General features: G+C 69.0%; 1 protein-coding gene across 1 annotated transcript in view; it reads left to right on the top strand.

The window, feature by feature from the left end:
* The first annotated feature begins 4742 nt into the window (after positions 1-4742).
* LOC147601904 (casein kinase II subunit alpha-like) overlaps positions 4743-26868 on the top strand; it is a 22969-nt gene continuing 843 nt past the window's right edge. Inside the window, exons 1-12 of the mRNA XM_086741507.1 lie at positions 4743-4803; positions 11517-11651; positions 12112-12242; positions 16643-16754; positions 20978-21079; positions 21554-21604; positions 21965-22024; positions 22439-22522; positions 23060-23170; positions 23393-23494; positions 26073-26173; positions 26773-26864. Of these exons, the coding sequence (XP_086597633.1) occupies positions 11553-11651; positions 12112-12242; positions 16643-16754; positions 20978-21079; positions 21554-21604; positions 21965-22024; positions 22439-22522; positions 23060-23170; positions 23393-23494; positions 26073-26173; positions 26773-26864 (1045 nt within the window). The 5' untranslated portion in view covers positions 4743-4803; positions 11517-11552. The remainder of the gene's footprint in view (positions 4804-11516; positions 11652-12111; positions 12243-16642; positions 16755-20977; positions 21080-21553; positions 21605-21964; positions 22025-22438; positions 22523-23059; positions 23171-23392; positions 23495-26072; positions 26174-26772; positions 26865-26868) is intronic.

Below are 26868 nucleotides of genomic sequence, written 5' to 3'. Positions count from 1 at the left end.
ACTGGACCCCCAACACTGCTGTGGGGACCCCCACCCCAGACCCCCAAACTGGACCCCCAGCACCACTCGGGGACCCCCGCACTGGACCCCCAACACTGCTGTGGGGACCCCCACCCCAGACCCCCAAACTGGACCCCCAGCACCGCTCGGGGACCCCAGACCCGTGGCCGGGACCCCCAGCTCCAGTTTGGGGACCCCCAGGCTCAGAGCTATGAAGGAGACCCCCACCCCCCAGCGCCATTTTGGGGACCCCAGGCCCCTGGACAAGACCCCCAGCACCATCGCAGGGACCCCCGAGCTGCCATCAGGACCCCCAGTATCGCTTTGGGGACCCCCAGGCCCAGACCCATGACCGGGATCCCCCCCCACCACTTTGGGGACCCCAGAGTCCTGGCTGGGACCCCCAGCTCCAGTTTGGGGACCCCAGGCTCAGACCCACAGACGAGAGACGCCAGCCCCCCACCAGTTTGGGGACCCCAGACCCAGGGCCAGGACCCCAACTCCGGTTTGGGGACCCCAGACCCAGGGCCAGGACCCCAACTCCGGTTTGGGGACCCCAGACCCATGAATGAGACCCCCATCAGCATTTCGGGGACCCCCAGGCCCAGACCCATGGCCAAGACCCCCCACACCAGTCTGAGGACCCCCAGGCCCCGGCTGGGACCCCCAACACTGCTTCGGGGACCCCAGACCCATGGGTAAGACGCCCCCCACCAGTTTGGTGACCCCTGAGCCCTGGTCAGGCCCCCCAGCTCCAGTTTGGGGACCCCTGAGCTCCAGCCGGGACCCCCCCACCCCCTGCGGCAGCACCCCGGCGCCCCCCGACACCCGCAGCCCCCCCGGCTGGGCCGGTGGCTTTGATCCGGAGCCGGGGGGGGTCCCCGCCCCCCGCCAGCCCCCAACAAGGGCCCTTTGTCCCCGCGCCGCTCAATGTCCCCTTTGTTCCGGGGAGGGGGCTGCCGGCCGGGCCGGGGGGGGACAGCGGGGCCCGCTGCTGGGGCGCTGCCAGGCACGCGGCCCCCCGGCCCCCGCCCCGGCCCCCTGGTACGGCGGGCACCACGCGGCCCCCAGCCCCCCGCCCCGGCACCACGCGGCCCCCCGGCCCCCGCCCCGGCCCCCTGGTACGGCGGGCACCACACAGCCCCCCGCCCCGGCACCACGCGGCCCCCGCCCCAGCACCACGCGGCCCCCAGCCCCCCGCCCCGGCCCCCTGGTACGGCGGGCACCACGTGGCCCCCAGCCCCCCGCCCCGGCACCACGCACCCCCCGGCCCCCGCCCCGGCACCACGCGCCCCCCGCCCCGGCACCACGCGGCCCCCGGCCTCGCGCCGCACCCGGAACAATCCGGCACCCGCGGGTGCCCGGCCCTGGCACGGCGGCGGGGGGAGCGGGCCCGGGCGGGGGCTGTGCCGCGGCGGCGACGGCGGCACCGGGGGCCTCGTGTCAGCACGGGACAACACCGGTGAACTGGTGCGGGGCTGGTGAACTGGTGTGGTGCTGGTGAACTGGTGCGGTGCTGGTGAACTGGTGCGGGGCTGGTGAACTGGTGCGGGGCTGCTGAACTGGTGTGGTGCTGGTGAACTGGTGCAGTGCTGGTGAACTGGTGCGGGGCTGCTGAACTGGTGTGGGGCTGGTGAACTGGTGTGGTGCTGGTGAACTGGTGTGGTGCTGGTGAGCTGGTGCGGTGCTGGGGAGCTGGTGTGGTGCTGGTGAACTGGTGCGGTGCTGGTGAACTGGTGCGGGGCTGGTGAACTGGTGCGGTGCTGGGGAGCTGGCGCAGTGCTGGTGAACTGGTGTGGGGCTGGTGAACTGGTGCGGGGCTGGTGAACTGGCGTGGGGCTGGTGAACTGGTGTGGGGCTGGTGAACTGGTGCGGGGCTGGTGAACTGGTGTGGTGCTGGTGAACTGGTGTGGGGCTGGTGAACTGGTGCGGTGCTGGTGAACTGGTGTGGGGCTGGTGAGCTGGTGTGGGGCTGGTGAACTGGGGCGGTGCTGGTGAACTGGTGTGGGGCTGGTGAACTGGTGTGGGGCTGGTGAACTGGTGCGCTACTGGTGAACTGGTGCGGGGCTGGTGAACTGGTGCGGGGCTGGTGAACTGGCGTGGGGCTGGTGAACTGGTGTGGGGCTGGTGAACTGGTGCGGTGCTGGTGAACTGGTGTGGTGCTGGTGAACTGGTGCGGTGCTGGTGAACTGGTGTGGTGCTGGTGAACTGGTGCGCTACTGGTGAACTGGTGCGGGGCTGGTGAACTGGTGCGGGGCTGGTGAACTGGTGTGGGGCTGGTGAGCTGGTGCGGGGCTGGTGAACTGGTGTGGTGCTGGTGAACTGGTGCGGGGCTGGTGAACTGGTGCGGTGCTGGTGAACTGGTGTGGTGCTGGTGAACTGGTGCGGTGCTGGTGAACTGGTGTGGTGCTGGTGAACTGGTGCGCTACTGGTGAACTGGTGCGGGGCTGGTGAACTGGTGCGGGGCTGGTGAACTGGTGTGGGGCTGGTGAACTGGTGTGGGGCTGGTGAACTGGTGCGGTGCTGGTGAACTGGTGCGGGGCTGGTGAACTGGTGCGGTGCTGGTGAACTGGTGTGGTGCTGGTGAACTGGTGCGGGGCTGGTGAGCTGGTGCGGGGCTGGTGAACTGGTGCGGGGCTGGTGAACTGGTGCGGTGCTGGTGAGCTGGTGCGGTGCTGGTGAACTGGTGTGGTGCTGGTGAGCTGGTGCGGGGCTGGTGAACTGGGGCGGTGCTGGTGAACTGGTGTGGTGCTGGTGAGCTGGTGCGGTGCTGGTGAACTGGTGCGGTGCTGGTGAACTGGTGTGGGGCTGGTGAACTGGTGTGGTGCTGGTGAGCTGGTGTGGGGCTGGTGAACTGGTGCGGGGCTGGTGAACTGGTGCGGTGCTGGTGAACTGGTGCGGTGCTGGTGAACTGGTGTGGGGCTGGTGAGCTGGCGCGGTGCTGGTGAACTGGTGTGGGGCTGGTGAGCTGGTGTGGGGCTGGTGAACTGGTGCGGTGCTGGTGAACTGGTGTGGGGCTGGTGAGCTGGCGCGGTGACCGTGACCCGGCACAGCCCTGGTGAGCCCGCAGCGCCCGCGCAGCCCAGTGCCCAGGCCCAGTGCCCCCAGTCCCCGTGGCCGGGCGCTGGGACTGGGACCCCGGGGCGGCGGCGGGCGCGGGGGGCTGGTCGCTCCCCGGTTCGGGGCTCTGGGGTGGGGGTGGGGCCAGGGGCACGGGGACACAGCTGGGAGGGGGAGGGGGGGTTGAGGGTGGGGAGCACTGGGAGCACTGGTCCCCGTCCCAAGAACACTGGGAGCACTGGTCTCAGGTTGCACTGGGAGCACTGGGAGCACTGGTCCCAGTCCCGGGAGCACTGGTCTCAGGTTGCACTGGGAGCACTGGTCCCAGTCCCAGGAGCCCTGGGAGCACTGGTCTCGGCCTGCACTGGGAGTGCTGGAAGCAGGCATCCCCGACAATATTGGGAGCACTGGGAGCACTGGTCCTGGGCCAGGCCACACTGGGAGTGCTGGGAGCACTGGGAGCACTGGGAGCACTGGTCCCACACCCCGGAGCAGTGGCAGCACTGGTGACAGACCTCGAGATACTGGGGGGGCACTGGAAGCACTGGTTGGAGACCCAGGAGCAGTGGGAATACTGGGAGCACTGGGAGAAGCAGGAGCACCTTTCCCAGACCCGGGAGCACTGGGAGCACTGGTCCCAGATTCACAAGCACTGGTGTCACTGGTCCCAGTCCCAGAATCACTGGTGTCACTGGTCCCAGTCCTGCTGTCACTGGTGTCACTGGTCCCAGTCCCAGTCATACTGGTGTCACTAGTGGGGGCACTGCTGTCCCTGGTCCCAGTCCCGGTGCCACTGGTGCCACTGGTGCCACTGGTGTCCCTGGTCCCAGTCCCGGTGCCACTGGTGCCACTGGTGCCACTGGTGTCACTGGTGTCACTGGTGTCCCTGGTCCCAGTCCCGGTGCCACTGGTGCCACTGGTGCCACTGGTGTCACTGGTGTCACTGGTGTCCCTGGTCCCAGTCCCGGTGCCACTGGTGCCACTGGTGCCACTGGTGCCACTGGTATCACTGGTGCCACTGGTGCCAGTCCTGGTGCCACTGGTGTCCCTGGTCCCAGTCCCAGTCATACTGGTGTCACTAGTGGGGGCACTGGTGTCCCTGGTCCCAGTCCCGGTGCCACTGGTGCCACTGGTGTCACTGGTGCCCCTGGTCCCAGTCCCGGTGTCACTGGTGCCACTGGTGTCACTGGTGTCCCTGGTCCCAGTCCCGGTGTCACTGGTGCCACTGGTGTCACTGGTGTCCCTGGTCCCAGTCCCGGTGTCACTGGTGCCACTGGTGCCACTGGTGTCACCCCGGCCGCACCGGTCGCGCCCCCGCGCAGGCGCAGTCCCGCTGGCGGCGCTCTGTCCCCCGCGGCGGGCGCGCTGTGGCGCCCCCTGTCGGCGCGGCGGGCCGGGGCGGAGGGCGCCGCCGCCATCTTGGTCACCGCCGGCCCCGGGGAGGCCGCGCCCCTCCCGCGCCGCCGGGACAGGCAGGGCCCGGCCCCCCCGGCCCCCGGACCCACGGACCCCCGCCCACGGCCCCCCCGGACCCCCGGACCCCGCCCACGGCCCCCCCGGACCCCCGCCCACGGCCCCCCCGGCCCCCGGACCCCCGGACCCCCGCCCACGGCCCCCCCGGACCCCCGGACCCCCGCCCACGGCCCCCCCGGCCCCCGGACCCCCGCCCACGGCCCCCCCGGACCCCCGGACCCCCGCCCACGGCCCCCCCGGACCCACGGACCCCGGCCCACGGCCGCTCCGGTGAGGGGACAGCGGGGCCGCGCGGGGGAGGGGAGTGGGGTGGAGGAAGGGGGAGGGGAGTGGGGGGGTGGGGGTGGGGTGCGTGGGGTGGGGGTGTGAGTGGCGGGGTTTGAGTGGGGGGGTGTGAGTGGGGGTGAGTGGGGTGGGGGTGGGGCTGTGAGTGGGGGGGAGTGTGGGGGGAGTGGGGAGGTTGTGAGTGGGGATGAGTGGGGATGAGTGGGGGGGTGAGTGGGGGTGAGTGGGGGTGTGAGTGGGGTGGGGGTGGGGGTGTGAGTGGGGGTCAGTGGGGGTGAGTGGCGGTGTGAGTGGGGGTGAGTGGGGGGGTGTGAGTGGGGGTGAGTGGGGTGGGGGTGGGGGTGTGAGTGGGGGTCAGTGGGGGTGAGTGGCGGTGTGAGTGGCGGTGTGAGTGGGGGTGAGTGGGGGGGGGTGTGAGTGGGGGTGAGTGGGGGGGGTGTGAGTGGGGGTGAGTGGGGGGGAGTGGGGAGGTTGTGAGTGGGGGTGTGAGTGGGGGTGAGTGGGGGTGTGAGTGGGGGTCAGTGGGGGTGAGTGGGGGTGTGAGTGGCAGTGTGAGTGGGGGTCAGTGGGGGTGAGTGGGGGTGTGAGTGGCAGTGTGAGTGGGGGTGAGTGGGGGGGGGTGTGAGTGGGGGTGAGTGGGGGGGGAGTGGGGAGGTTGTGAGTGGGGGTGAGTGGGGGTGAGTGGGGGTGAGTGGGGGTGTGAGTGGGGGTGTGAGTGGGGGTGAGTGGGGGTGTGAGTGGGGGTGTGAGTGGGGGTGAGTGGGGGTGTGAGTGGCAGTGTGAGTGGGGGTGAGTGGGGGGGGTGTGAGTGGGTTTGTGGGGGCTGCGGGGGGTGCGTGGGTGCGGGTGCGGCTGGGAAGGGGAGGGGGTGTCAGAGGGGTGCGTGGGGGTGAGCGCGAGGGCTGTGGGGGGGGCTGTGTGCGTGGGTGAGTGGGGGTGGGGGTGAGGGTGAGTGTGAGGGGGTGTGGGTGTGAGCATGGGGGGGCTGTGAGTGTGCGTGGGTGAGTGTGAGTGGGTGCAGGTGGGTGTGGGGGGTTGTGAGCATGGTGGGGTGGGGGCGTGAGCGTGGGGGGGCTGTGAGGGTGAGTGTGAGTGCGGGTGGGTGGGTGTGAGCGTGGGGGTGAGTGTGTGGATGTGAGTGGGAGGGGTGAGTGTGAGTGTGGGGGGGTGAGGGAGTGTGGGTGTGAGTGGGGGGGTGAGCGGGGGTGGGTGCAGGTGAGTGTGCGAGTGGGGGGGGTGAGCGTGGGGGGTGGGGGGCTGTCAGTGTGGGCGTGTGCGTGCGCGTGAGGGCGAGTGGGCGCGAGGGTGGGTGGGTGAGCACGAGTGGGTGGGTGTGGGGCAGGGGGGGGCAGGGGCGGGGCCTGAGCCGGGGCTGCGGGGGCACGCGTGGGGCGGGGGGTGCCCGTGGGGCAGGGCCGCGGCGCGGTGGCCGTGCGCCGGAGCTGGCGGGACGCGGGGGCCGGCACCGCGCTTTAGCGGAACGTTCTGGAGCGCGGGCAGCGCGGGATCACGGCCGGCGGCGCCGGGATCGCGGGCTGGGAACCGCACGGGCGGCACGCGCCGCGCTGCCAGCGCGCTTCGGGGGGCCGGCACCCGCGCCCGGCCCGATCCGGGAACCGGCACCCAGAGCCCATCCCGACCCGGGAACCGGCACCCAGAGCCCATCCCGATCCGGGAACCGGCACCCAGAGCCCGGCCCGATCCGGGAACCGGCGCCCAGAGCCCGGCCCGATCCGGGAACCGGCGCCCAGAGCCCGGCCCGACCCGGGAACCGGCGCCCAGAGCCCATCCCGATCCGGGAACCGGCGCCCAGAGCCCGGCCCGACCCGGGAACCGGCACCCAGAGCCCATCCCGATCCGGGAACCGGCGCCCAGAGCCCGGCCCGATCCGGGAACCGGCGCCCAGAGCCCGGCCCGACCCGGGAACCGGCGCCCAGAGCCCATCCCGATCCGGGAACCGGCGCCCAGAGCCCGGCCCGACCCGGAACCGGCACCCAGAGCCCATCCCGATCCGGGAACCGGCACCCAGAGCCCGGCCCGATCCGGGAACCGGCACCCAGAGCCCATCCCGATCCGGGAACCGGCGCCCAGAGCCCATCCCGACCCGGGAACCGGCACCCAGAGCCCATCCCGATCCAGAACCGGCGCCCAGAGCCCGGCCCGATCCGGGAACCGGCGCCCAGAGCCCGGCCCGATCCGGGAACCGGCGCCCAGAGCCCATCCCGACCCGGGAACCGGCACCCAGAGCCCGGCCCGATCCGGGAACCGGCACCCAGAGCCCATCCCGACCCGGGAACCGGCGCCCAGAGCCCATCCCGATCCGGGAACCGGCGCCCAGAGCCCATCCCGACCCGGGAAACCGGCACCCAGAGCCCATCCCGACCCGGGAACCGGCACCCCAGAGCCCGGCCCGACCCGGGAACCGGCGCCCAGAGCCCAGCCCGATCCGGGAACCGGCACCCAGAGCCCATCCCGACCCGGGAACCGGCACCCAGAGCCCATCCCGACCCGGGAACCGGCACCCAGAGCCCGGCCCGACCCGGGAACCGGCACCCAGAGCCCATCCCGACCCGGGAACCGGCGCCCAGAGCCCATCCCGACCCGGGAACCGGCGCCCAGAGCCCATCCCGACCCGGGAACCAGCACCCAGAGCCCGGCCCGACCCGGGAACCGGCGCCCAGAGCCCGGCCCGACCCGGGAACCGGCGCCCGCGCCCGGCCCGATCGGGAACCGGCGCCCAGAGCCCATCCTGATCCGGGAACCGGCGCCCAGAGCCCGGCCCGATCCGGGGAACCGGCGCCCAGAGCCCGGCCCGATCCGGCAACCGGCACCCAGAGCCCGGCCCGATCCGGGAACCGGCGCCCAGCAGCCCGATCCCGATCCGGGAACCGGCACCCAGAGCCCGGCCCGATCCGGGAACCGGCGCCCAGAGCCCGGCCCGATCCGGGAACCGGCACCCAGAGCCCGGCCCGATCCGGGAACCGGCGCCCAGAGCCCATCCCGATCCGGGAACCGGCACCCAGAGCCCGGCCCGATCCGGGAACTGGCACCCAGAGCCCGGCCCGACCCGGGAACCGGCACCCAGAGCCCATCCCGATCCGGGAACCGGCACCCAGAGCCCATCCCGATCCGGGAACCGGCACCCAGAGCCCGGCCCGATCCGGGAACTGGCACCCAGAGCCCGGCCCGACCCGGGAACCGGCGCCCAGAGCCCGGCCCGACCCGGGAACCGGCGCCCGCGCCCGGCCCGATCCGGGAACCGGCGCCCAGAGCCCGGCCCGATCCGGGAACCGGCGCCCAGAGCCCGGCCCGATCCGGGAACCGGCGCCCAGAGCCCGGCCCGATCCGGGAACCGGCACCCAGAGCCCATCCCGATCCGGGAACCGGCGCCCAGAGCCCATCCCGATCCCGGGAACCGGCGCCAGAGCCCGGCCCGACCCGGGAACCGGCGCCCAGAGCCCATCCCGATCCGGGAACCGGCGCCCAGAGCCCAGCCCGATCCGGGAACCGGCACCCAGAGCCCGGCCCGATCCGGGAACCGGCACCCAGAGCCCGGCCCGACCCGGGAACCGGCGCCCAGAGCCCGGCCCGACCCGGGAACCGGCGCCCGCGCCCGGCCCGATCCGGGAACCGGCGCCCAGAGCCCATCCTGATCCGGGAACCGGCGCCCAGAGCCCGGCCCGATCCGGGAACCGGCGCCCAGAGCCCATCCTGATCCGGGAACCGGCGCCCAGAGCCCATCCCGATCCGGGAACCGGCACCCAGAGCCCGGCCGATCCGGGAACCGGCGCCCAGAGCCCGGCCCGATCCGGGAACCGGCGCCCAGAGCCCATCCTGATCCGGGAACCGGCACCCAGAGCCCGGCCCGATCCGGGAACCGGCGCCCAGAGCCCGGCCCGACCCGGGAACCGGCGCCCAGAGCCCGGCCCGATCCGGGAACCGGCACCCAGAGCCCGGCCCGATCCGGGAACCGGCGCCCAGAAGCCCATCCCGATCCGGGAACCGGCGCCCAGAGCCCGGCCCGACCCGGAACCGGCGCCCAGAGCCCATCCCGATCCGGAACCGGCGCCCAGAGCCCGGCCCGATCCGGGAACCGGCGCCCAGAGCCCGGCCCGATCCGGGAACCGGCACCCAGAGCCCGGCCCGATCCGGGAACCGGCGCCAGAGCCCGGCCCGATCCGGGAACCGGCGCCCAGAGCCCAGCCCGATCCGGGAACCGGCGCCCAGAGCCATCCCGATCCGGGAACCGGCGCCCAGAGCCCGGCCCGATCCGGGAACCGGCACCCAGAGCCAGCCCGATCCGGGAACCGGCACCCAGAGCCCGGCCCGATCCGGGAACCGGCACCCAGAGCCCGGCCCGATCCGGGAACCGGCGCCCAGAGCCCGGCCCGACCCGGGAACCGGCGCCCAGAGCCCGGCCCGATCCGGGAACCGGCGCCCAGAGCCCATCCCCGATCCGGGAACCGGCGCCCAGAGCCCGGCCCGATCCGGGAACCGGCGCCCAGAGCCCGGCCCGATCCGGGAACCGGCGCCCAGAGCCCATCCCGATCCGGGAACCGGCGCCCAGAGCCCGGCCCGATCCGGGAACCGGCACCCAGAGCCCGGCCCGATCCGGGAAACCGGCACCCAGAGCCCAGCCCGATCCGGGAACCGGCACCCAGAGCCCGGCCCGATCCGGGAACCGGCACCCAGAGCCCGGCCCGATCCGGGAACCGGCGCCCAGAGCCCGGCCCCGACCCGGGAAACCGGCGCCCAGAGCCCGGCCCGATCCGGGAACCGGCGCCCAGAGCCCATCCCGATCCGGGAACCGGCGCCCAGAGCCCGGCCCGATCCGGGAACCGGCGCCCAGAGCCCGGCCCGATCCGGGAACCGGCGCCCAGAGCCCATCCCGATCCGGGAACCGGCGCCCAGAGCCCCGGCCCGATCCGGCCAAGCGGCTACTGGATCCCTTCCTGATCCAGTAAAACCACTCCCAGATCCCATCCCAGTCTGGCCAAGCTGCTCCCAGATCCCATCCCAGTCCGGCCAAATGGCTCCGGATCCTCTCCCAGTCCAGTAAAAACTGTTCCCAGCATCCCATCCCGATCTGGCAAGCTGCTTCCGGATAGTCCAGCCAAACTGCCCCCGCATCCCATCCCCATCCGGCCAAACGGCTCCCGGATCCCATCCCCATCCAGTCAAACGGCTCCCGGATCCCATCCCGTTCCAGCATTCGGCTCCTGGATCCCATCCCCATCCAGTCAAACGGCTCCCGGATCCCATCCCGTTCCAGCATTCGGCTCCTGGATCCCATCCCCACCCAGTCAAACGGCTCCCGGATCCCATCCCGTTCCAGCATTCGGCTCCTGGATCCATCCCCACCCAGTCAAACGGCTCCCGGATCCCATCCCGTTCCAGCATTCGGCTCCTGGATCCATCCCCATCCAGTCAAACGGCTCCCGGATCCCATCCCCATCCCCTCAGGTGGGGACCCTCAGGAGCTGGAACGTCAGGAGCCTTGGGAGCCGGAGAGTCGAGAGTCTGGGAACCGGAGAGTCGGAAGCTGCAGAGTTGGGATCCTTGGGAGCCAAAGAGTTGGGAATCCTGGGAGCTGGAGAGTCAGGAACCAGAGAGTTGGGAATCAGAGAGCTGGGAGCCTCAGGAGCCTCGGGAACCAGAGAGTCAGGAGCCGGAGAGTTCGGAGTCTCGGGAGCTGGAGAGTCGGGAGCTGGAGAGTCAGGAACCTCGGGAGCCAGAGCCTTGGGAGCTGGAGAGTTGGGAGCCAGAGAGTTGGGAGCCAAGAGCTGGGAATCCTGAGAGTCAGGAGCAGGAGAGCCGGAAACCTCGGGAGCAGGAGAGCCGGGAACCTCGGGAGCAGGAGGGCCGGGAACCTCGGGAGCCAGCAAGTTAGGAGCTGGAGACACGGGAGCCTCGGGAGCAGGAGAGTTGGGATCCTTGGGAGCTGGGGAGTCAGGAAATGGGAGAGTTGGGAAGCTTGGGAGCTGGGGAGCCAGGAGCTGAAAAGTCAAGAATTGGAGAGTCGGGAGCTGGAGAGTCGGGATCCTCGGGAGCCGGAGAGTTGGAAGCAGGAGAGTCGGGATCCTTGGAAGCAGGAGAGTCGGGATCCTTGGGAGCTGGAGAGTTGGGATCCCCGGGAGCTGGAGAGTCGGGAGCAGGAGAGTCGGGATCCTCGAGAGCAGGAGAGTTGGGATCCTTGGGAGCAGGAGAGTTGGGATCCTTGGGAGCCGGAGAGTCGGGAGCCGGAGAGTCGGGATCCCCGGGAGCCGGAGAGTCGGGAGCAGGAGAGTTGGGATCCTCGGGAGCCGGAGAGTTGGGATCCCCGGGAGCTGGAGAGTCGGGAGCAGGAGAGTCGGGATCCTCGAGAGCAGGAGAGTCGGGATCCTCGGGAGCCGGAGAGTTGGGATCCTTGGGAGCCGGAGAGTCGGGAGCCGGAGAGTTGGGATCCCCGGAGCCGGAGAGTCGGGAGCAGCAGAGCGGGGAGCCGGCGCGCTCGGCCCGTCCGGAGCAGCCTCTCCTGGCCCCAGCCCCCCGCCTTCCCTGGTGCCGCGGCTTTTTTTTCCTGCGCTCCTCAGGTTCAGAATCTTTGGGAAACGGGGCGGGAAGAGAGGGTCCCTGGGATTTTTGCCGGCGAGGAAGGTCCCCGCCGGTTTTTCCCCTCCCTCTCTAACGTCTCTGCGCCGTTCTCTTCTCCCCGCCAGCGCCTTTCGCCCCGATCCGCCAGCGCCGCGGCACCGATGTCACGCCTCCGCCGGAGCCGGCCTCCGGAGCTTTTCGCCGCCGGCAAGGATAAGCGGGAACGCCGCGTCGGCCGCCGCGTTCTCTTTGAAGCCACGGTGGGATTTTCACTTTTTTTTGGCTGAACCCCTGCGCGAGAAGTTAAAACGCCCGGGATCGGGGAGGGAACCGGGGTTTCGGGGCCTCCCGCGTGTCCCGGCTTGGGGTGTGCGGCCGGCACGGTGCTCACCGGGCCGGTGGGCTCGCGTACGTCCTCACTGCGGCCGGTGGGCTCGCGCGCGGTCTCACGGGGCCGGTGGGGTCGCGCGCGGTCTCACTGGACTGGTGGGCTCCCAGTTTGCCACTGGTGCGGAGAGTCATGGTCTCGCCGCGTCCCGGCTCGCTGTCGGCAGGCGCGCGAGCGCCGCGCGTCCTCGGGCCGGCGCGCCTTTGCCTTTCCCCTCGCGGCTTCGGTGGCGGCCGGCGCCGGTTTTGGGGGTGACGACCCGCGCCGCGCGGGCGGGGACCCCCACCCGAACCGCACCGCCGCCCCCCGCTGACGTGCGTTTGTGTTTTCAGGGCGATCGCGGCGCCGCCGGCCGCGGAAGCATGTCGGGGCCGGCGCCCAGTCGGGCCAGGGTCTACGCGGACGTGAACACCCAGCGGCCCCGCGAGTACTGGGACTACGAGGCGCACGTCGTGGAGTGGGGGTACGCCCGCGGGGCGGGGGGGGAGCCGCCGCGCCCGCCGCCGCCGCCGCCCGGTTCTGCCGCCCTCCGGCTTTCTCTGCCGCTCGACTCTCCCGCCACTTGGCTTCTGCAGTGCTCGGTTGTTCCGCCCGTCGGTTTTCCCGTTTTTGTCCGCCACTGGGATTTCCCGCCGGTCGGTTTTTCCCACCGTTTGTTTTTCCCGCCGCTCAGTTTTTTCGGATTTTTCCGCCGTTCGGTTTTTTCCACCGTTCATTTTTTTCCGCCGCTCAGTTTTCCTGCCGCTCGGTTTTCCCGCCGTTCAGTTTTTTCGTTTTTGTCTGCCGCTCACTTTTTCCACCACTCGGTTTCCTGCCGTTTGGATTTTCCCGCTGCTCAGGTTTTCCTGCCGCTCGTTTTTTTCTGTTTTCCCGCCGCTCGGTTTTCCATCACCTGGTTTTTGTCCACCGCTCGTTTTTTCCCGCCATTCAGATTTCCCGCCGTTCGGTTTTCCCGCCACTCAGTTTTTCCCGCCGTTCGGTTTTCCCGCCATTCATTTTTCCCGCCATTCATTTTTTCCGCCGTTCATTCTTTCTTTTTCCACCATTCATTCAGTTTTTCCGCCCTTCATTTTTTTCCGCCATTCGGTTTTCACCATGCGGTTTTACCCGTTCGGATTTCCCGCCGCTCAGTTCTCCCACCGTTCAGATTTTCCCGCCGCTCGTTTTTTCCTGCTGCTCGTTTTTCTGCCGCTTGTTTTTTTCCCGCCGTTCATTTTTCTCACTGCTCGTGTTTTTTTTTTCCCCACCATTCAGTTTTTTGCCGTTCAGTTTTTTCCGCCATTTGCCTTTTCACCACTCAGTTTTTCCGCCGTTCGTTTTTCCCACCGTTCGGTTTTTTTTCATTTTTTCCCGCCGTTTGGTTTTCCCAGTGTCGTAGTTCAGCCCCAATCAGGACCAGACGACACAGTCTCTCTCTCGCTCCCCCCACCCTCCGAGAGAACAGGGGGAGATGATATAAGAAAAACGGCTCAAGGTTTGAGATAAGGACGGGGAGAAATCCTTAAAGTTACCGTCACAGGCAAAACAGACTCGACTCGGGAAAACTATTCATTTATTTCTAAAATTAGCAGGAGAATGAGACAGGGAACAAGATAACCTCCCCCCACCCCTCCCTCTTCCGGGCTTAACATTATCTCTCCTACCTTCCCCTCCCGAGCGGCACGGGGGGGGGGGGGGGGAAAAGGGAATGGGGGTCACGGTCAGTTCATCACGCGTTGTTTTACGCCGCTGTATCATCGTCGGGGGAAGAACTCCTTGCATTCCTCCTCTGCTCCAGCGTGGGGTCCCTCCCACGGGCCACAGTCCTCCGTGAAACTGCTCCGGCGTGGGTCATCTCTTCCACGGGGTGCAGTCCCTCCAGAACAGCTGTCCCAGCAGGCCCTGCACGGGCCACAGCCTCCTTCAGGCATCCACCTGCTCCGGCGTGGGGTCCACCATGGGCTGCAGGGGGATCTCTGCTCCTCCGTGGACCTCCACGGGCTGCAGGGGGACAACCTGCTCCACCATGGTCGTCACCACGAGTTGCAGAGGAATCTTGGCCAGGAGCCGCATTACTCCTCCCCCTCCTCCTTCACTGACCTTGGCGTCTGCAGCCGTTCCTCACAACAGGCTGGCAGACGCCTCTCAGGATCCTTTTTACATCTTATTCACTTCTCCTCTCCTCTCCACTTCTTGCAGCCAGGCCGGGCCGAGTTGGGCCCAGTCGGCTGCCCGGCGGGAGGCCAGAGGGTGAGGCCTGCAAGGCCCACGAGGCTCGCGCTTCCCCCTCTCTGCCCCCGCTCAGCTGCTTCACATCTTCTCCTCCTCTTTTTCCTGTTTTCCCCTACTTAAATACGTTATCGCAGAGGCGTTATCACGGGACATTCTGCTACCAATTGGCTCGGCCTTGGCCAGCAGCGGGTCCGCCTACGCCCGGCCGAGTCCACTGAACAAAGGGGAGCGACTTCTAGCAGTTTCCTACAGAAGCTGCCACGTTAGGCCCCCCTCACTAACAAAACCAGAACACCCAGCGCCCAGGTTTTCGCCGCTCGGATTTCCCACCGTCCAGATTTTTCCGCTGTTCATTATTTTGGTTTTTTTTTCCCCGCCGCTGGGATTTCCCGCCCCGAAGTGCTGGGAAGTGGGGCTCTGGGAATAACTGGGAATAACTGGGAGCGACGAGCAGCTTGAAAGGACGGAGGCGGAAGTCTTGTGACTATTGTATTTTATTTTATTTTTTGGGAATTTTGGAGTTCCCCCGAGGGCTCGAGCCTCCGGGAGTGTGAAGGGAGACGCCGGTCGGTTTGTTTTACCCGGAGGGGCCGGCGCGGAATTCCCGGCTGTCAGTGGGAAACGCTCCCCGGCTCCCCGGCGTCTTCCTCCCCGCGCCCGGCGCTTCGGCAGCGCCGCCGCCGGGGATGGAGCTGCTTTGCCTTCCGAAGTTGCGGTAAAAAACCAAAAATTCCGTAAAACGGGACTGCAGAGGAGAGACCGCGGCCGGGCCGGCGCCGGTCGGACCGGGAGCCCTCGCCGGCGTCTCCCTCCTCTCCTCTCCTCTCCTCTCCTCTCCGCGCCACTCGCCGCTCCCTAAAAAAGGAAAAAAAGCTTTTTATCAAAAACTTCCCAAATCCCCGCGCCGGGCAGGGCCCCGGGAGCCCTCGGTGCCTCCGGGCCGGTAATTCCCTGCCCGCCACGCGCAGCTGGGATTTCGGCGGGGTTTTCCCCTCGCCCAGCCTTGCCGGTGCCGTTGCCCCCGCGCCTCCCCGCGTCCGTTGGGCACGCCGCGCCGCGCCCCCTCCCTCGGCCTCCGCGGATTTCCGCGCCGGAGGAGCGAAGGTTCGGCTTTTATTTGTTTTTTAGGGCCGGGGAGCGCGGCGGCCTGGCGCCGTAGGGTGCCGCTGCCTCCCGCTCTCCTCTCCCGTGTCATCCCCGTGTTCCGGCTGGGAATTCCCTTTCTTTCCTCCACTCGCTTTTCCTCGTGGAATCCCCGCGCCTTCCCTCCTCGGCGCTGCGGAAACGATTCCCGCTGCTTCCGCGCTTTCCTGCCGCTTGCCCCGGCGCCCGCGGGCGACTTCGCTTAAACCCGCGTGGATTTCCCCCCCGGAGCTTTCCCGGCTCCGAGTCGGTTCGTTTCCCACCCCTTCCCTGGCCGCGATCTTTATTTTTCCGAATCCTGGGGTGCGCCAGATCCTTCGCGCCCCGGCGTCAAGCGGGGATCCGAGGGGAATTCTTTCTGCCGGGGATTTTGCCGGATTCCGCCGTTAGCTGGCTGCGGGCGGGCTCTGGAGTTCGGGGGAGCCGGGTGTCGCAGCCCCTGCGCCGCCGCCTCTTCCTGACCGAGGGAGGGAACGGTGGGGAAAAAAAAGGTGAAAAGGAAAAAAAGGTGGGAAAAAAACCAAAGCGTTCTCCCGGCCGGGGGCTGCGGCGCGTGCGGCCCCCCCGGCTCCGGTGTCCGGCTCCGCGTGCGAGCGCGGCGGCTCCCCCGGCTCCGGCGTCCGGCTCCGCTGGCGAGCGCGGTGGCTCCCCCGGCTCCGGCGTCCGGCTCCGCTGGCGAGCGCGGCGGCTCCCCCGGCTCCGGCGTCCGGCTCCGCTGGCGAGCGCGGTGGCTCCGCCGGCTCCGGTGTCTGGCTCCGCTGGCGAGCGCGTGCGGCCCCCCGGCTCCGGTGTCCGGCTCTGCGTGCGAGCGCGTGCGGCTCCCCCGGCTCCGGCGTCCGGCTCCGCGTGCGAGCGCGGCGGCTCCCCCGGCTCCGGTGTCCGGCTCTGCTGGCGAGCGCGGCGGCTCCCCCGGCTCCGGTGTCCGGCTCCGCTGGCGAGCGCGTGCGGCTCCCCCGGCTCCGGCGTCCAGCTCCGCTGGCGAGCGCGGCGGCTCCACCGGCTCCGGCGTCCGGCTCTGCGTGTGAGCGCGGTGGCTCCGCCGGCTCCGGTGTCCGGCTCTGCTGGCGAGCGCGGCGGCTCCCCCGGCTCCGGCGTCCGGCTCTGCGTGTGAGCGCGTGCGGCTCCCCTGGCTCCGGTGTCCGGCTCTGCTGGCGAGTGTGGCAGCTCCCCCGGCTCCGGCGTCCGGCTCTGCGTGTGAGCGCGGCGGCTCCCCCGGCTCCGGTGTCGGCTCTGCTGGCGAGCGCGTGCGGCTCCCCCGGCTCCAGTGTCCGGCTCCGCTGGCGAGCGCATGCGGCTCCCCCGGCTCCGGTGTCCGGCTCTGCGTGCGAGCGCGTGCGGCTCCCCCGGCTCCGGCGTCCGGCTCTGCGTGTGAGCGCGGCGGCTCCCCCGGCCCCGCTGCCGGCCCCGCGTTCGCCGGAGCGCGGGAGGAGCGCGCTCTCCGAGGCCGGCGGCGCGTTTGGGGCCGGGCGCCGCTCCTCATCCCGTTTGTTTCTCCCTTTCCTCCGGCAGCAACCAGGACGACTTCCAGCTGGTGCGGAAACTCGGCCGCGGCAAGTACAGCGAAGTCTTCGAAGCCATCAACATCACCAACAACGAGAAGGTGGTGGTGAAAATCCTCAAGGTAGGGGCGCCCGGGAAAATCCAAACCTCGCTGTCGTGCAAATCCACGCGGCCGTGAAAATCCTCGCCGTCGGCACGGATCCAAATCCAAATCCTCGCGGTCGGCACGGATCCAAATCCAAATCCTCGCCGTCGGCACGGATCCAAATCCAAATCCTCGCGGTCGGCACGGATCCAAATCCAAATCCTCGCGGTCGGCATGGATCCAAATCCAAATCCTCGCCGTCGGCACGATCCAAATCCAAATCCTCGTGGTCGGCACGGATCCAAATCCAAATCCTCGCCGTCGGCACGGATCCAAATCCAAATCGTCGCCGTCGGCACGGATCCAAATCCAAATCCTCGCGGTCGGCACGGATCCAAATCCAAATCCTCGCTGTCGGCACGGATCCAAATCCAGATCCTCGCCGTCGGCATGGATCCAAATCCAAATCCTCGCGTTCGGCACGGATCCAAATCCAAATCCTCGCGGTCAGCACGGATCCAAATCCAGATCCTCGCGGTCGGCACGGATCCAAATCCAAATCCTCGCCATTGGCACGGATCCAAATCCAGATCCTCGCGGTCAGCACGGATCCAAATCCAAATCCTCGCGGTTGGCACGGATCCAAATCCAGATCCTCGCGGTCGGCACGGTTCCAAATCCAGATCCTCGCGGTCGGCACGGATCCAAATCCAAATCCTCGCGGTTGGCACGGATCCAAATCCAAATCCTCGCCGTCGGCACGGATCTAAATCCAAATCCTCGCGGTCGGCATGGATCCAAATCCAGATCCTCGCGGTCGGCACGGATCTAAATCCAGATCCTCGCGGTCGGCACGGATCCAAATCCAGATCCTCGCGGTCGGCACGGATCCAAATCCAAATCCTCGCGGTCGGCATGGATCCAAATCCAGATCCTCGCGGTCGGCACGGATCCAAATCCAAATCCTCGCGGTCGGCATGGATCCAAATCCAGATCCTCGCGGTCGGCAGGGATCCAAATCCAGATCCTCGCGGTCGGCACGGATCCAAATCCAAATCCTCGCGGTCGGCACGGATCCAAATCCAAATCCTCGCCGTCGGCACGGATCTAAATCCAAATCCTCGCGGTCGGCACGGATCCAAATCCAGATCCTCGCGGTCGGCACGGATCCAAATCCAAATCCTCGCTGTCGGCATGGATCCAAATCCAGATCCTCGCGGTCGGCACGGATCCAAATCCAAATCCTCGCGGTCGGCACGGATCCAAATCCAAATCCTCGCCATTGGCACGGATCCAAATCCAGATCCTCGCGGTCGGCACGGATCTAAATCCAGATCCTCGCGGTCGGCACGGATCCAAATCCAGATCTTCACCGTCGGCACGGATCCAAATCCAGATCTTCACCGTCGGCACGGATCTAAATCCAAATCCTCGCGGTCGGCATGGATCCAAATCCAGATCCTCGCGGTCGGCACGGATCCAAATCCAAATCCTCGCGGTCGGCACGGATCCAAATCCAAATCCTCGCCGTCGGCACGGATCCAAATCCAAATCCTCGCCGTCGGCACGGATCCAAATCCAGATCCTCGCGGTCGGCACGGATCCAAATCCAGATCCTCGCGGTCGGCACGGATCCAAATCCAAATCCTCGCGGTCGGCACGGATCCAAATCCTCGCTGTCGGCACGGATCCAAATCCAAATCCTCGCGGTCGGCACGGATCCAAATCCAAATCCTCGCGGTCGGCACGGATCCAAATCCAAATCCTCGCCATTGGCACGGATCCAAATCCAGATCCTCGCGGTCGGCACGGATCTAAATCCAGATCCTCGCGGTCGGCACGGATCCAAATCCAGATCTTCACCGTCGGCACGGATCCAAATCCAGATCTTCACCGTCGGCACGGATCTAAATCCAAATCCTCGCGGTCGGCATGGATCCAAATCCAGATCCTCGCGGTCGGCACGGATCTAAATCCAGATCCTCGCGGTCGGCACGGATCCAAATCCAAATCCTCGCGGTCGGCACGGATCCAAATCCAAATCCTCGCCGTCGGCACGGATCCAAATCCAAATCCTCGCGGTCGGCACGGATCCAAATCCAAATCCTCGCCATTGGCACGGATCCAAATCCAGATCCTCGCGGTCGGCACGGATCTAAATCCAGATCCTCGCGGTCGGCACGGATCCAAATCCAGATCTTCACCGTCGGCACGGATCCAAATCCAGATCTTCACCGTCGGCACGGATCTAAATCCAAATCCTCGCGGTCGGCACGGATCCAAATCCAGATCCTCGCGGTCGGCATGGATCCAAATCCAGATCCTCGCGGTCGGCACGGATCCAAATCCAAATCCTCGCGGTCGGCACGGATCCAAATCCAAATCCTCGCCGTCGGCACGGATCCAAATCCAGATCCTCGCGGTCAGCACGGATCCAAATCCAAATCCTCGCGGTCGGCATGGATCCAAATCCAGATCCTCGCGGTCGGCACGGATCCAAATCCAAATCCTCGCGGTCGGCACGGATCCAAATCCAAATCCTCGCCATTGGCACGGATCCAAATCCAGATCCTCGCGGTCGGCACGGATCTAAATCCAGATCCTCGCGGTCGGCACGGATCCAAATCCAGATCTTCACCGTCGGCACGGATCCAAATCCAGATCTTCACCGTCGGCACGGATCCAAATCCAAATCCTCGCCGTCGGCACGGATCTAAATCCAGATCCTCGCGGTCGGCACGGATCCAAATCCAAATCCTCGCGGTCGGCACGGATCCAAATCCAAATCCTCGCGGTCGGCACGGATCTAAATCCAGATCCTCGCGGTCGGCACGGATCCAAATCCAAATCCTCGCGGTCGGCACGGATCCAAATCCAGATCCTCGCGGTCGGCACGGATCTAAATCCAAATCCTCGCGGTCGGCATGGATCCAAATCCAGATCCTCGCGGTCGGCACGGATCTAAATCCAAATCCTCGCGGTCGGCACGGATCCAAATCCAAATCCTCGCGGTCGGCATGGATCCAAATCCAGATCCTCGCGGTCGGCACGGATCCAAATCCAAATCCTCGCCGTCGGCACGGATCCAAATCCAAATCCTCGCGGTCGGCACGGATCCAAATCAGATCCTCGCGGTCGGCACGGATCCAAATCCAAATCCTCGCCGTCGGCACGGATCCAAATCCAGATCCTCGCGGTCAGCACGGATCCAAATCCAGATCCTCGCGGTCGGCACGGATCCAAATCCAAATCCTCGCGGTCGGCATGGATCCAAATCCAGATCCTCGCGGTCGGCACGGATCCAAATCCAGATCCTCGCGGTCAGCACGGATCCAAATCCAAATCCTCGCGGTCGGCATGGATCCAAATCCAAATCCTCGCCGTCGGCACGGATCCAAATCCAGATCCTCGCGGTCGGCACGGATCCAAATCCAAATCCTCGCGGTCGGCGCGGGCGTGCAAATCCAAATCCTCGCGGTCGGCGTGGCCGTGCAAATCCAAATCCTCGCGGTCGGCGCGGGCGTGCAAATCCAAATCCTCGCGGTCGGCGTGGCCGTGCAAATCCAAATCCTCGCGGTCGGCGCGGGCGTGCAAATCCAAATGCTCGTGGTCGGCGTGGCCGTGCAAATCCAAATCCTCGCGGTCGGCGCGGGCGTGCAAATCCAAATCCTCGCGGTCGGCGCGGACGTGCAAATGCTCGCGGTGGGCGCGGCCGTTTTCGCTGGCTCGCTCTGTCCCGAGCAGACCGGTGTTCCGCAGCCGCAGGCTTCGCTCCTTGGAATTTCACCGAATTACGCTGGGTTTTTTTCCGGAGCCTGGCGCTGAAGAGCCGTACGTACGCTCGCTCCCCGGGGATTTCCCTGGGAGTTACGGAGCGAGGGCCGGGCTCGGCCGCTGGAGCTCTTTCCCTGGATCCTGGGGGTCTGGGAACCGTTTCCAAAGTTTTGCTCCAGGATTTGCCCTGGGAGTTGAAGAAACTCAGCTTGCTCCCTAAACCTGCGGGAAAATCCTCTCCCGGCGGTCTTCCAAACGCGGAAAACTCCCTCCCTTCGGCAGCGGAGAGCCGTGAGCCGGCGGAGCTCGCCGGACGCCGCTCTCCAGGGCGATCTGGCTGATTCCAGGCGCGGGATCGCGCTCGCCCGCTCCTCCGCGGGGCCGGGGTGACGCTGGGGGAGCGCGGCTGTCCTCGGGAGGCTGAGCCTCCCGCTCCCAAAAAAAAAGAAAGGCCGCCGGTCACGGCTCCACTTTTCTCTCCTCAGCCGGTGAAAAAGAAGAAAATCAAGCGTGAAATCAAAATCCTGGAGAATCTGCGCGGCGGCCCCAACGTCATCAGCCTGCTCGACATCGTGAAGGACCCGGTGGTGAGGCGGGGCCCGGGGATCCCACGGAGTCCTTCCCGCCCCTCGGTCGGGATTCGCGGCTGGGATCGGCTCCTCGCGCCGCTGGGCCTCCGGCAGCCGCGATCCTTCCCTGCTCCCCCAAAAACCCGCGAGGGGACGGGACGACGCTTCCTGCGCGGCGCTGGCGCTGTCTCCCAGCGCTTTCTGCTCCGCCTGGCGCCGTTGCCGGTTTTTTTTCTGATATTGCCCTTTTTTTTCCGGACGGGATCTGCGACGCTGCCGCCGTTCGAGGCGACTGCATCGCGACCGGGGAAGGGGAGCGGGGGCCGGCGTGGGCGGCTGGTTTGGGGCGCGGGCCCCAGGGAAAGGGGACGGCACGGGGAGCGCTCGGCGACCTGGGTGCCTCCGAAGCGCGCGGTGGCGGGAGGCGGAGCGAGGAAAATTAAATTTTTTTTTTTTTTTTCCGCCTCTGGTCCCGGTGCCGCTGCCCCGCAGTCTCGGACGCCCGCCCTGGTCTTCGAGCACGTCAACAACACGGACTTCAAGGTGAGCGACCGCCGCCACGGCCGGCGGCGCTGCCGGAGGGATTTCCGCGCCGGGAGGGGACGATCCCCTCTCTCCCCTCGGCCCCGCTCGGCCGTCGCGGGCTCGCCTTCGCGCTCCGGCGTTTGCCGGCCGAGCCGTTGGCTTCGCTGAGCCTGGCGTCGCCGGAGCCCGCGCCGAGCGGCGGGAGAGGAGGAGGATTAGCGAGACGCGCGGTGGGAGCCGCGGGGAAAGCGCCGTCCCCGCGGCCGCCGGGCTCTGTTCGCCGGCCGGCCGGCGCCTCGGCGTTGGGAGCGCGGCTGGGCGCGGCGCCGCGCCGTTGCCGTTTCCGTAACCGACCTCCCGTCTGCTCCGTTCCCCCAGCAACTCTACCAGACGCTGTCCGACTTCGACATCCGCTTCTACGTGTACGAGATCCTGAAGGTGAGCTCCAGGAAACCCGCAATCCCCAAAAAAAACCCCAGAAGCCGTCGCTCCGGCGGAGCCGCTGACCCTCTCCCCCGGGGAATTCCGCTTGCGGAGGCGGGGGCGCGGTTGGTTGCCTGACGCTGCTGGACCGTTGCCCGGCGGCCGCCTGGGCTGGCTTCCCGGCTGCGGCGCGTGCTGGCGCGAGGTCGCCGCGTCCTCGGGCGGCGGCGGCCGGCTCGTTTGTCTCCCCGCGGCCCGGTGCGAGGATCCGGGGCCCGGCGCCGCGCTCGGCCGAGGGCGCCGAAACGCCCAGAGCCCTCCCGCCGGCGTCGCGTCCGCCGGGATGCGAGCGCGCTCCGCCGGGGAGAGGCGAGGGCGAGGTTTTTATTTTAAATTTTTGAATCCCGACGGCGCCGGTTCTGCCGGCAGGCGCTGGACTACTGCCACAGCATGGGCGTCATGCACCGCGACGTCAAACCGCACAACGTCATGATCGACCACGAGCACCGCAAGGTACGGCGCCGACGGCCCCTCCTGCTCGCGCTCCCCGCCGCGAAACTTCCCGCGGCGCCCGCGCTCCCGGCCCCGCTCCGTGCCCGCAACGGGAAACTCCGGATATTCTCCGCCGGCTCGTGCCCGCCGTAACTTGGGAGCTTCCCCGCGCCGCGTTTCGGCACGGCCGAGCCGCGCCGCTTGCTCCGGAGCCGTTTCCGGAGCGCTGGCGCCCGGAGATGCCGATTCTCCCCGGTTCGTTAAGATTTTTGGCGCGAGCCGGCCGGGAAGCGCGCCCTGGGCGCGGATTCTACGTGGTAGCGTAGCGGGAGGAAAATCATCCGGGTGCTGGCCGCGAGCAGGAAGCCGTAATTAGAGTAATTAGCCGTGCAATTAGCGGCGGGTCGGCATCGGAGCAGGCCGCGCGGGTTACGCGGGCGGGGTGAGGCCGGGCCGAGCGGGCTGAAGCTGGAATCCCGAGGAGATGGAGCAAAGCCCCCCGAGTCGGGGCGGAATTCCGGGGTTGCGTTATCCCGACGGCCGCTCTGCGCTGCCCAGCTGCGCCTCATCGACTGGGGGCTGGCGGAGTTCTACCACCCCGGCCAGGAGTACAACGTGCGCGTGGCCTCGCGCTACTTCAAGGGCCCGGAGCTCTTGGTGGATTACCAGGTACGGCCCGCCGGCGGGATCCGCGTTTCGGGAACGTTGTCCCGGGGAGGCTCCGGAGCGATGGGCGGCGCCGCGCTCTGGGAAGGGGGGGCTCGGCGCCCTCGCCCGCTCCCGGGCCGTGGCGGCGTTCCCGGAGCTTCGCCGCCCGGCGCTCCCGGCTGTTCGCCCGCCGGCGTTCCAGCCCTTTTCCCGGCGTTCCCGGCCTTTTCCCGGCGTTCCCAGATGTACGACTACAGCCTGGACATGTGGAGCCTGGGCTGCATGCTGGCCAGCATGATCTTCCGCAAGGAGCCCTTCTTCCACGGCCACGACAACTACGACCAGGTCGGCGCCGGCGCGGGGCCTGCCCCCTGCCCCCGGGTGTCCCCAGAGCCCCCCCCGCCGCCCCCCGCCCCGCAGGGCCCCCCTGTGCGCCCCCCCCCCGCCCCGCAGGGCCCCCTGTGCACCCCCCTCCCACCCCGCAGAGCCCCCTGTGCGCCCCCCCCCCGCCCCGCAGAGCCCCCTGTGTGCCCCCCCCCACCCCGCAGGGCCCCCTGTGCACCCCCCCCCGCCCCGCAGAGCCCCCTGTGCGCCCCCTCTCCTGCCCCGCAGAGCCCCCTGTGCACCCCCCTCCCACCCCGCAGAGCCCCCTGTGCGCCCCCTCTCCTGCCCCGCAGAGCCCCCCGTGCGCCCCCCCCGCCCCGCAGAGCCCCCTGTACACCCCCCCCCGCCCCGCAGAGCCCCCTGTGCGCCCCCCCCCGCCCCGCAGAGCCCCCTGTGCGCCCCCCCCCGCCCCGCAGAGCCCCCTGTGCGCCCCCCCCCCGCCCCGCAGAGCCCCCTGTGCACCCCCCCCCGCCCCGCAGAGCCCCCTGTGCGCCCCCCCCCCGCCCCGCAGAGCCCCCTGCGCGCCCCCCCCCGCCCCGCAGAGCCCCCTGCGCGCCCCCCCCCGCCCCGCAGAGCCCCCTGTGCGCCCCCCCCCGCCCCGCAGGGCCCCCTGTGCGCCCCCCCCGCCCCGCAGGGCCCCCTGTGCGCCCCCCCGCCCCGCAGAGCCCCCTGTGCGCCCCCCCCCCGCCCCGCAGTGCCCCCCGGGAGCACCGAACCGGCGTGGTGGCCTCTGACACCGGCACTCGTGTGCCGCCTCATCTCCCCGTCCCCTCCCCACGCCGGGGTCCCCTCTCTGCATCCCCCTCCCCACGCCGGGGTCCCCTCTCCATCCCCCTCCCCACGCCGGGGTCCCCTCTCTCCGTCCCCCTCCCCACGCCGGGGTCCCCTCTCTCCATCCCCTCCCCACACCGGGGTCCCCTCTCTCCGTCCCCCTCCCCACGCCGGGGTCCCCTCTCTCCGTCCCCCTCCCCACGCCGGGGTCCCCTCTCTCCGTCCCCCTCCCCACGCCGGGGTCCCCTCTCTCCGTCCCCCTCCCCACGCCGGGGTCCCCTCTCTCCATCCCCCTCCCACGCCGGGGTCCCCTCTCTCCGTCCCCCTCCCCACGCCGGGGTCCCCTCTCTCCGTCCCCCTCCCCACGCCGGGGTCCCCTCTCTCCATCCCCCTCCCCACGCCGGGGTCCCCTCTCTCCATCCCCTCCCCACGCCGGGGTCCCTCTCTCCGTCCCCCTCCCCACGCCGGGGTCCCCTCTCTCCATCCCCCTCCCCACACCGGGGTCCCCTCTCTCCGTCCCCCTCCCCACGCCGGGGTCCCCTCTCTCCGTCCCCCTCCCACGCCGGGGTCCCCTCTCTCCGTCCCCCTCCCCACGCCGGGGTCCCCTCTCTCCATCCCCTCCCCACGCCGGGGTCCCCTCTCTCCATCCCCCTCCCCACGCCGGGGTCCCCTCTCTCCATCCCCTCCCGCGCCGGGGTCCCCTCTCTCCGTCCCCTCCCCACACCGGGGTCCCCTCTCTCCGTCCCCTCCCCACGCCGGGGTCCCCTCTCTGCGTCCCCTCCCCACGCCGGGGTCCCCTCTCTCCATCCCCCTCCCCACGCCGGGGTCCCCTCCCTCCGTCCCCCTCCCCACGCCGGGGTCCCCTCTCTCCATCCCCCTCCCCACACCGGGGTCCCCTCTCTCCGTCCCCCTCCCCACGCCGGGGTCCCCTCTCTCCATCCCCCTCCCACGCCGGGGTCCCCTCTCTCCATCCCCCTCCCACGCCGGGGTCCCCTCTCTCCATCCCCTCCCACACCGGGGTCCCCTCTCTCCGTCCCCCTCCCCACGCCGGGGTCCCCTCTCTCCGTCCCCCTCCCCGCGCCGGGGTCCCCTCTCTCCGTCCCCCTCCCCACACCGGGGTCCCCTCTCCCCGTCCCCTCCCCACGCCGGGGTCCCCTCTCCCCGTCCCCTCCCCACGCCGGGGTCCCCTCTCTCCGTCCCCTCCCCACGCCGGGGTCCCCTCTCTCCGTCCCCTCCCCATGCCGGGGTCCCCTCTCTCCATCCCCTCCCCACGCCGGGGTCCCCTCTCTCCGTCCCCCTCCCCGCGCCGGGGTCCCCTCTCCCCGTCCCCTCCCCACGCGGGGTCCCCTCTCTCTGTCCCTGTCCCCTCCCCACGCCGGGGTCCCCTCTCTCCATCCCCTCCCCACACCGGGGTCCCCTCTCTCCGTCCCCTCCCCACGCCGGGGTCCCCTCTCTCTGTCCCTGTCCCCCCCCCCCCCCCCCCACGCCGGGGTCCCCTCTCTCTGTCCCTGTCCCCCCCCCCCCCCCCACGCCGGGGTCCCGGCGCTCCCCGCTCCGCGCTCCCGCTGCGTCCTGCCTGGGGAGGACTGGGGCGCGCTGGGCGCGCTGGGCGGCGGTGAGGGGCCGCGGCCGGTTTGCTTCACGCGGCCTGGCGGGTTCCGCGCGGATCCGGCTGCGGGATGCAGGCGGCGCGGGGGAATCGCGTGCGTCCGGCCGGGCGCGGGGCCGGGCGCGGGGCCGGGCCGCTGAGCCCCCCGCCGCCCCCCAGCTGGTGCGCATCGCCAAGGTGCTGGGCACGGAGGACCTGTACGACTACGTCGACAAGTACGGCATCGAGCTGGACCCCCGCTTCAACGACATCCTGGGCAGGTGGGCGCGCGCGGGGTGGTCCTGCCCCCACGGTCCTCCCCCCACCATCCCCCTTCCCCAGAATCCTCCCCCCAAAGTCCCCTCCAGAATCCTCCCCCCACGATCCCCCTGCCCCAAATCCTCCCCCCAAAATCCCCCGCCAGAATCCTCCCCCCCATCCCCCTTCCCCAGAATCCTTCCCCCAAAGTCCCCCTTCCCCAAAATCCTCCCCCCAAAATCCTCCCCCCCAATCCCCCTTCCCCACAATCCCCCTTCCCCAAACTCCTCCCCCCACAATCCCCCTTCCCCCCAATCCTCCTTTCCCAAAAATCCTTCCTCCAAAACCGTCCCCAAAAATCCTCTCTACCCAAAAATCCCCCCTCCCCCAAATAATCTTCCCTCCCAAAACCCCCCCCCCAAATCCCCCCTTCCCTCAAATCCTTCCTTCCCAAAATCCCCCTCCCCCAAAAAAATCCTCCCTTCCCAAAATCCCCCCTCCCCAAAAATCCCCCTCCCCCAAATCCCCCCCCGTCGCCAAGTCCCCCTCCCCAAATCCTCCCCGGGGCGCCGGCGGGCCGTGCCGCGCGGGCGCCGAGGTGGGTGCCCCCCCCGCCCCCCAGGCACTCTCGGAAGCGGTGGGAGCGCTTCGTGCACAGCGAGAACCAGCACCTGGTGAGCGGCGAGGCGCTGGACTTCCTGGACCGGCTGCTGCGCTA

The sequence above is a fragment of the Chlamydotis macqueenii genome, chromosome 2, assembly GCF_036417535.1.
Source record: "Chlamydotis macqueenii isolate bChlMac1 chromosome 2, bChlMac1.mat, whole genome shotgun sequence".
NCBI classification, from domain to species: Eukaryota; Metazoa; Chordata; class Aves; order Otidiformes; family Otididae; genus Chlamydotis; species Chlamydotis macqueenii.
Note: the sequence above shows the minus strand (reverse complement) of the source record. Positions and strands in the feature narration are given on the sequence as shown.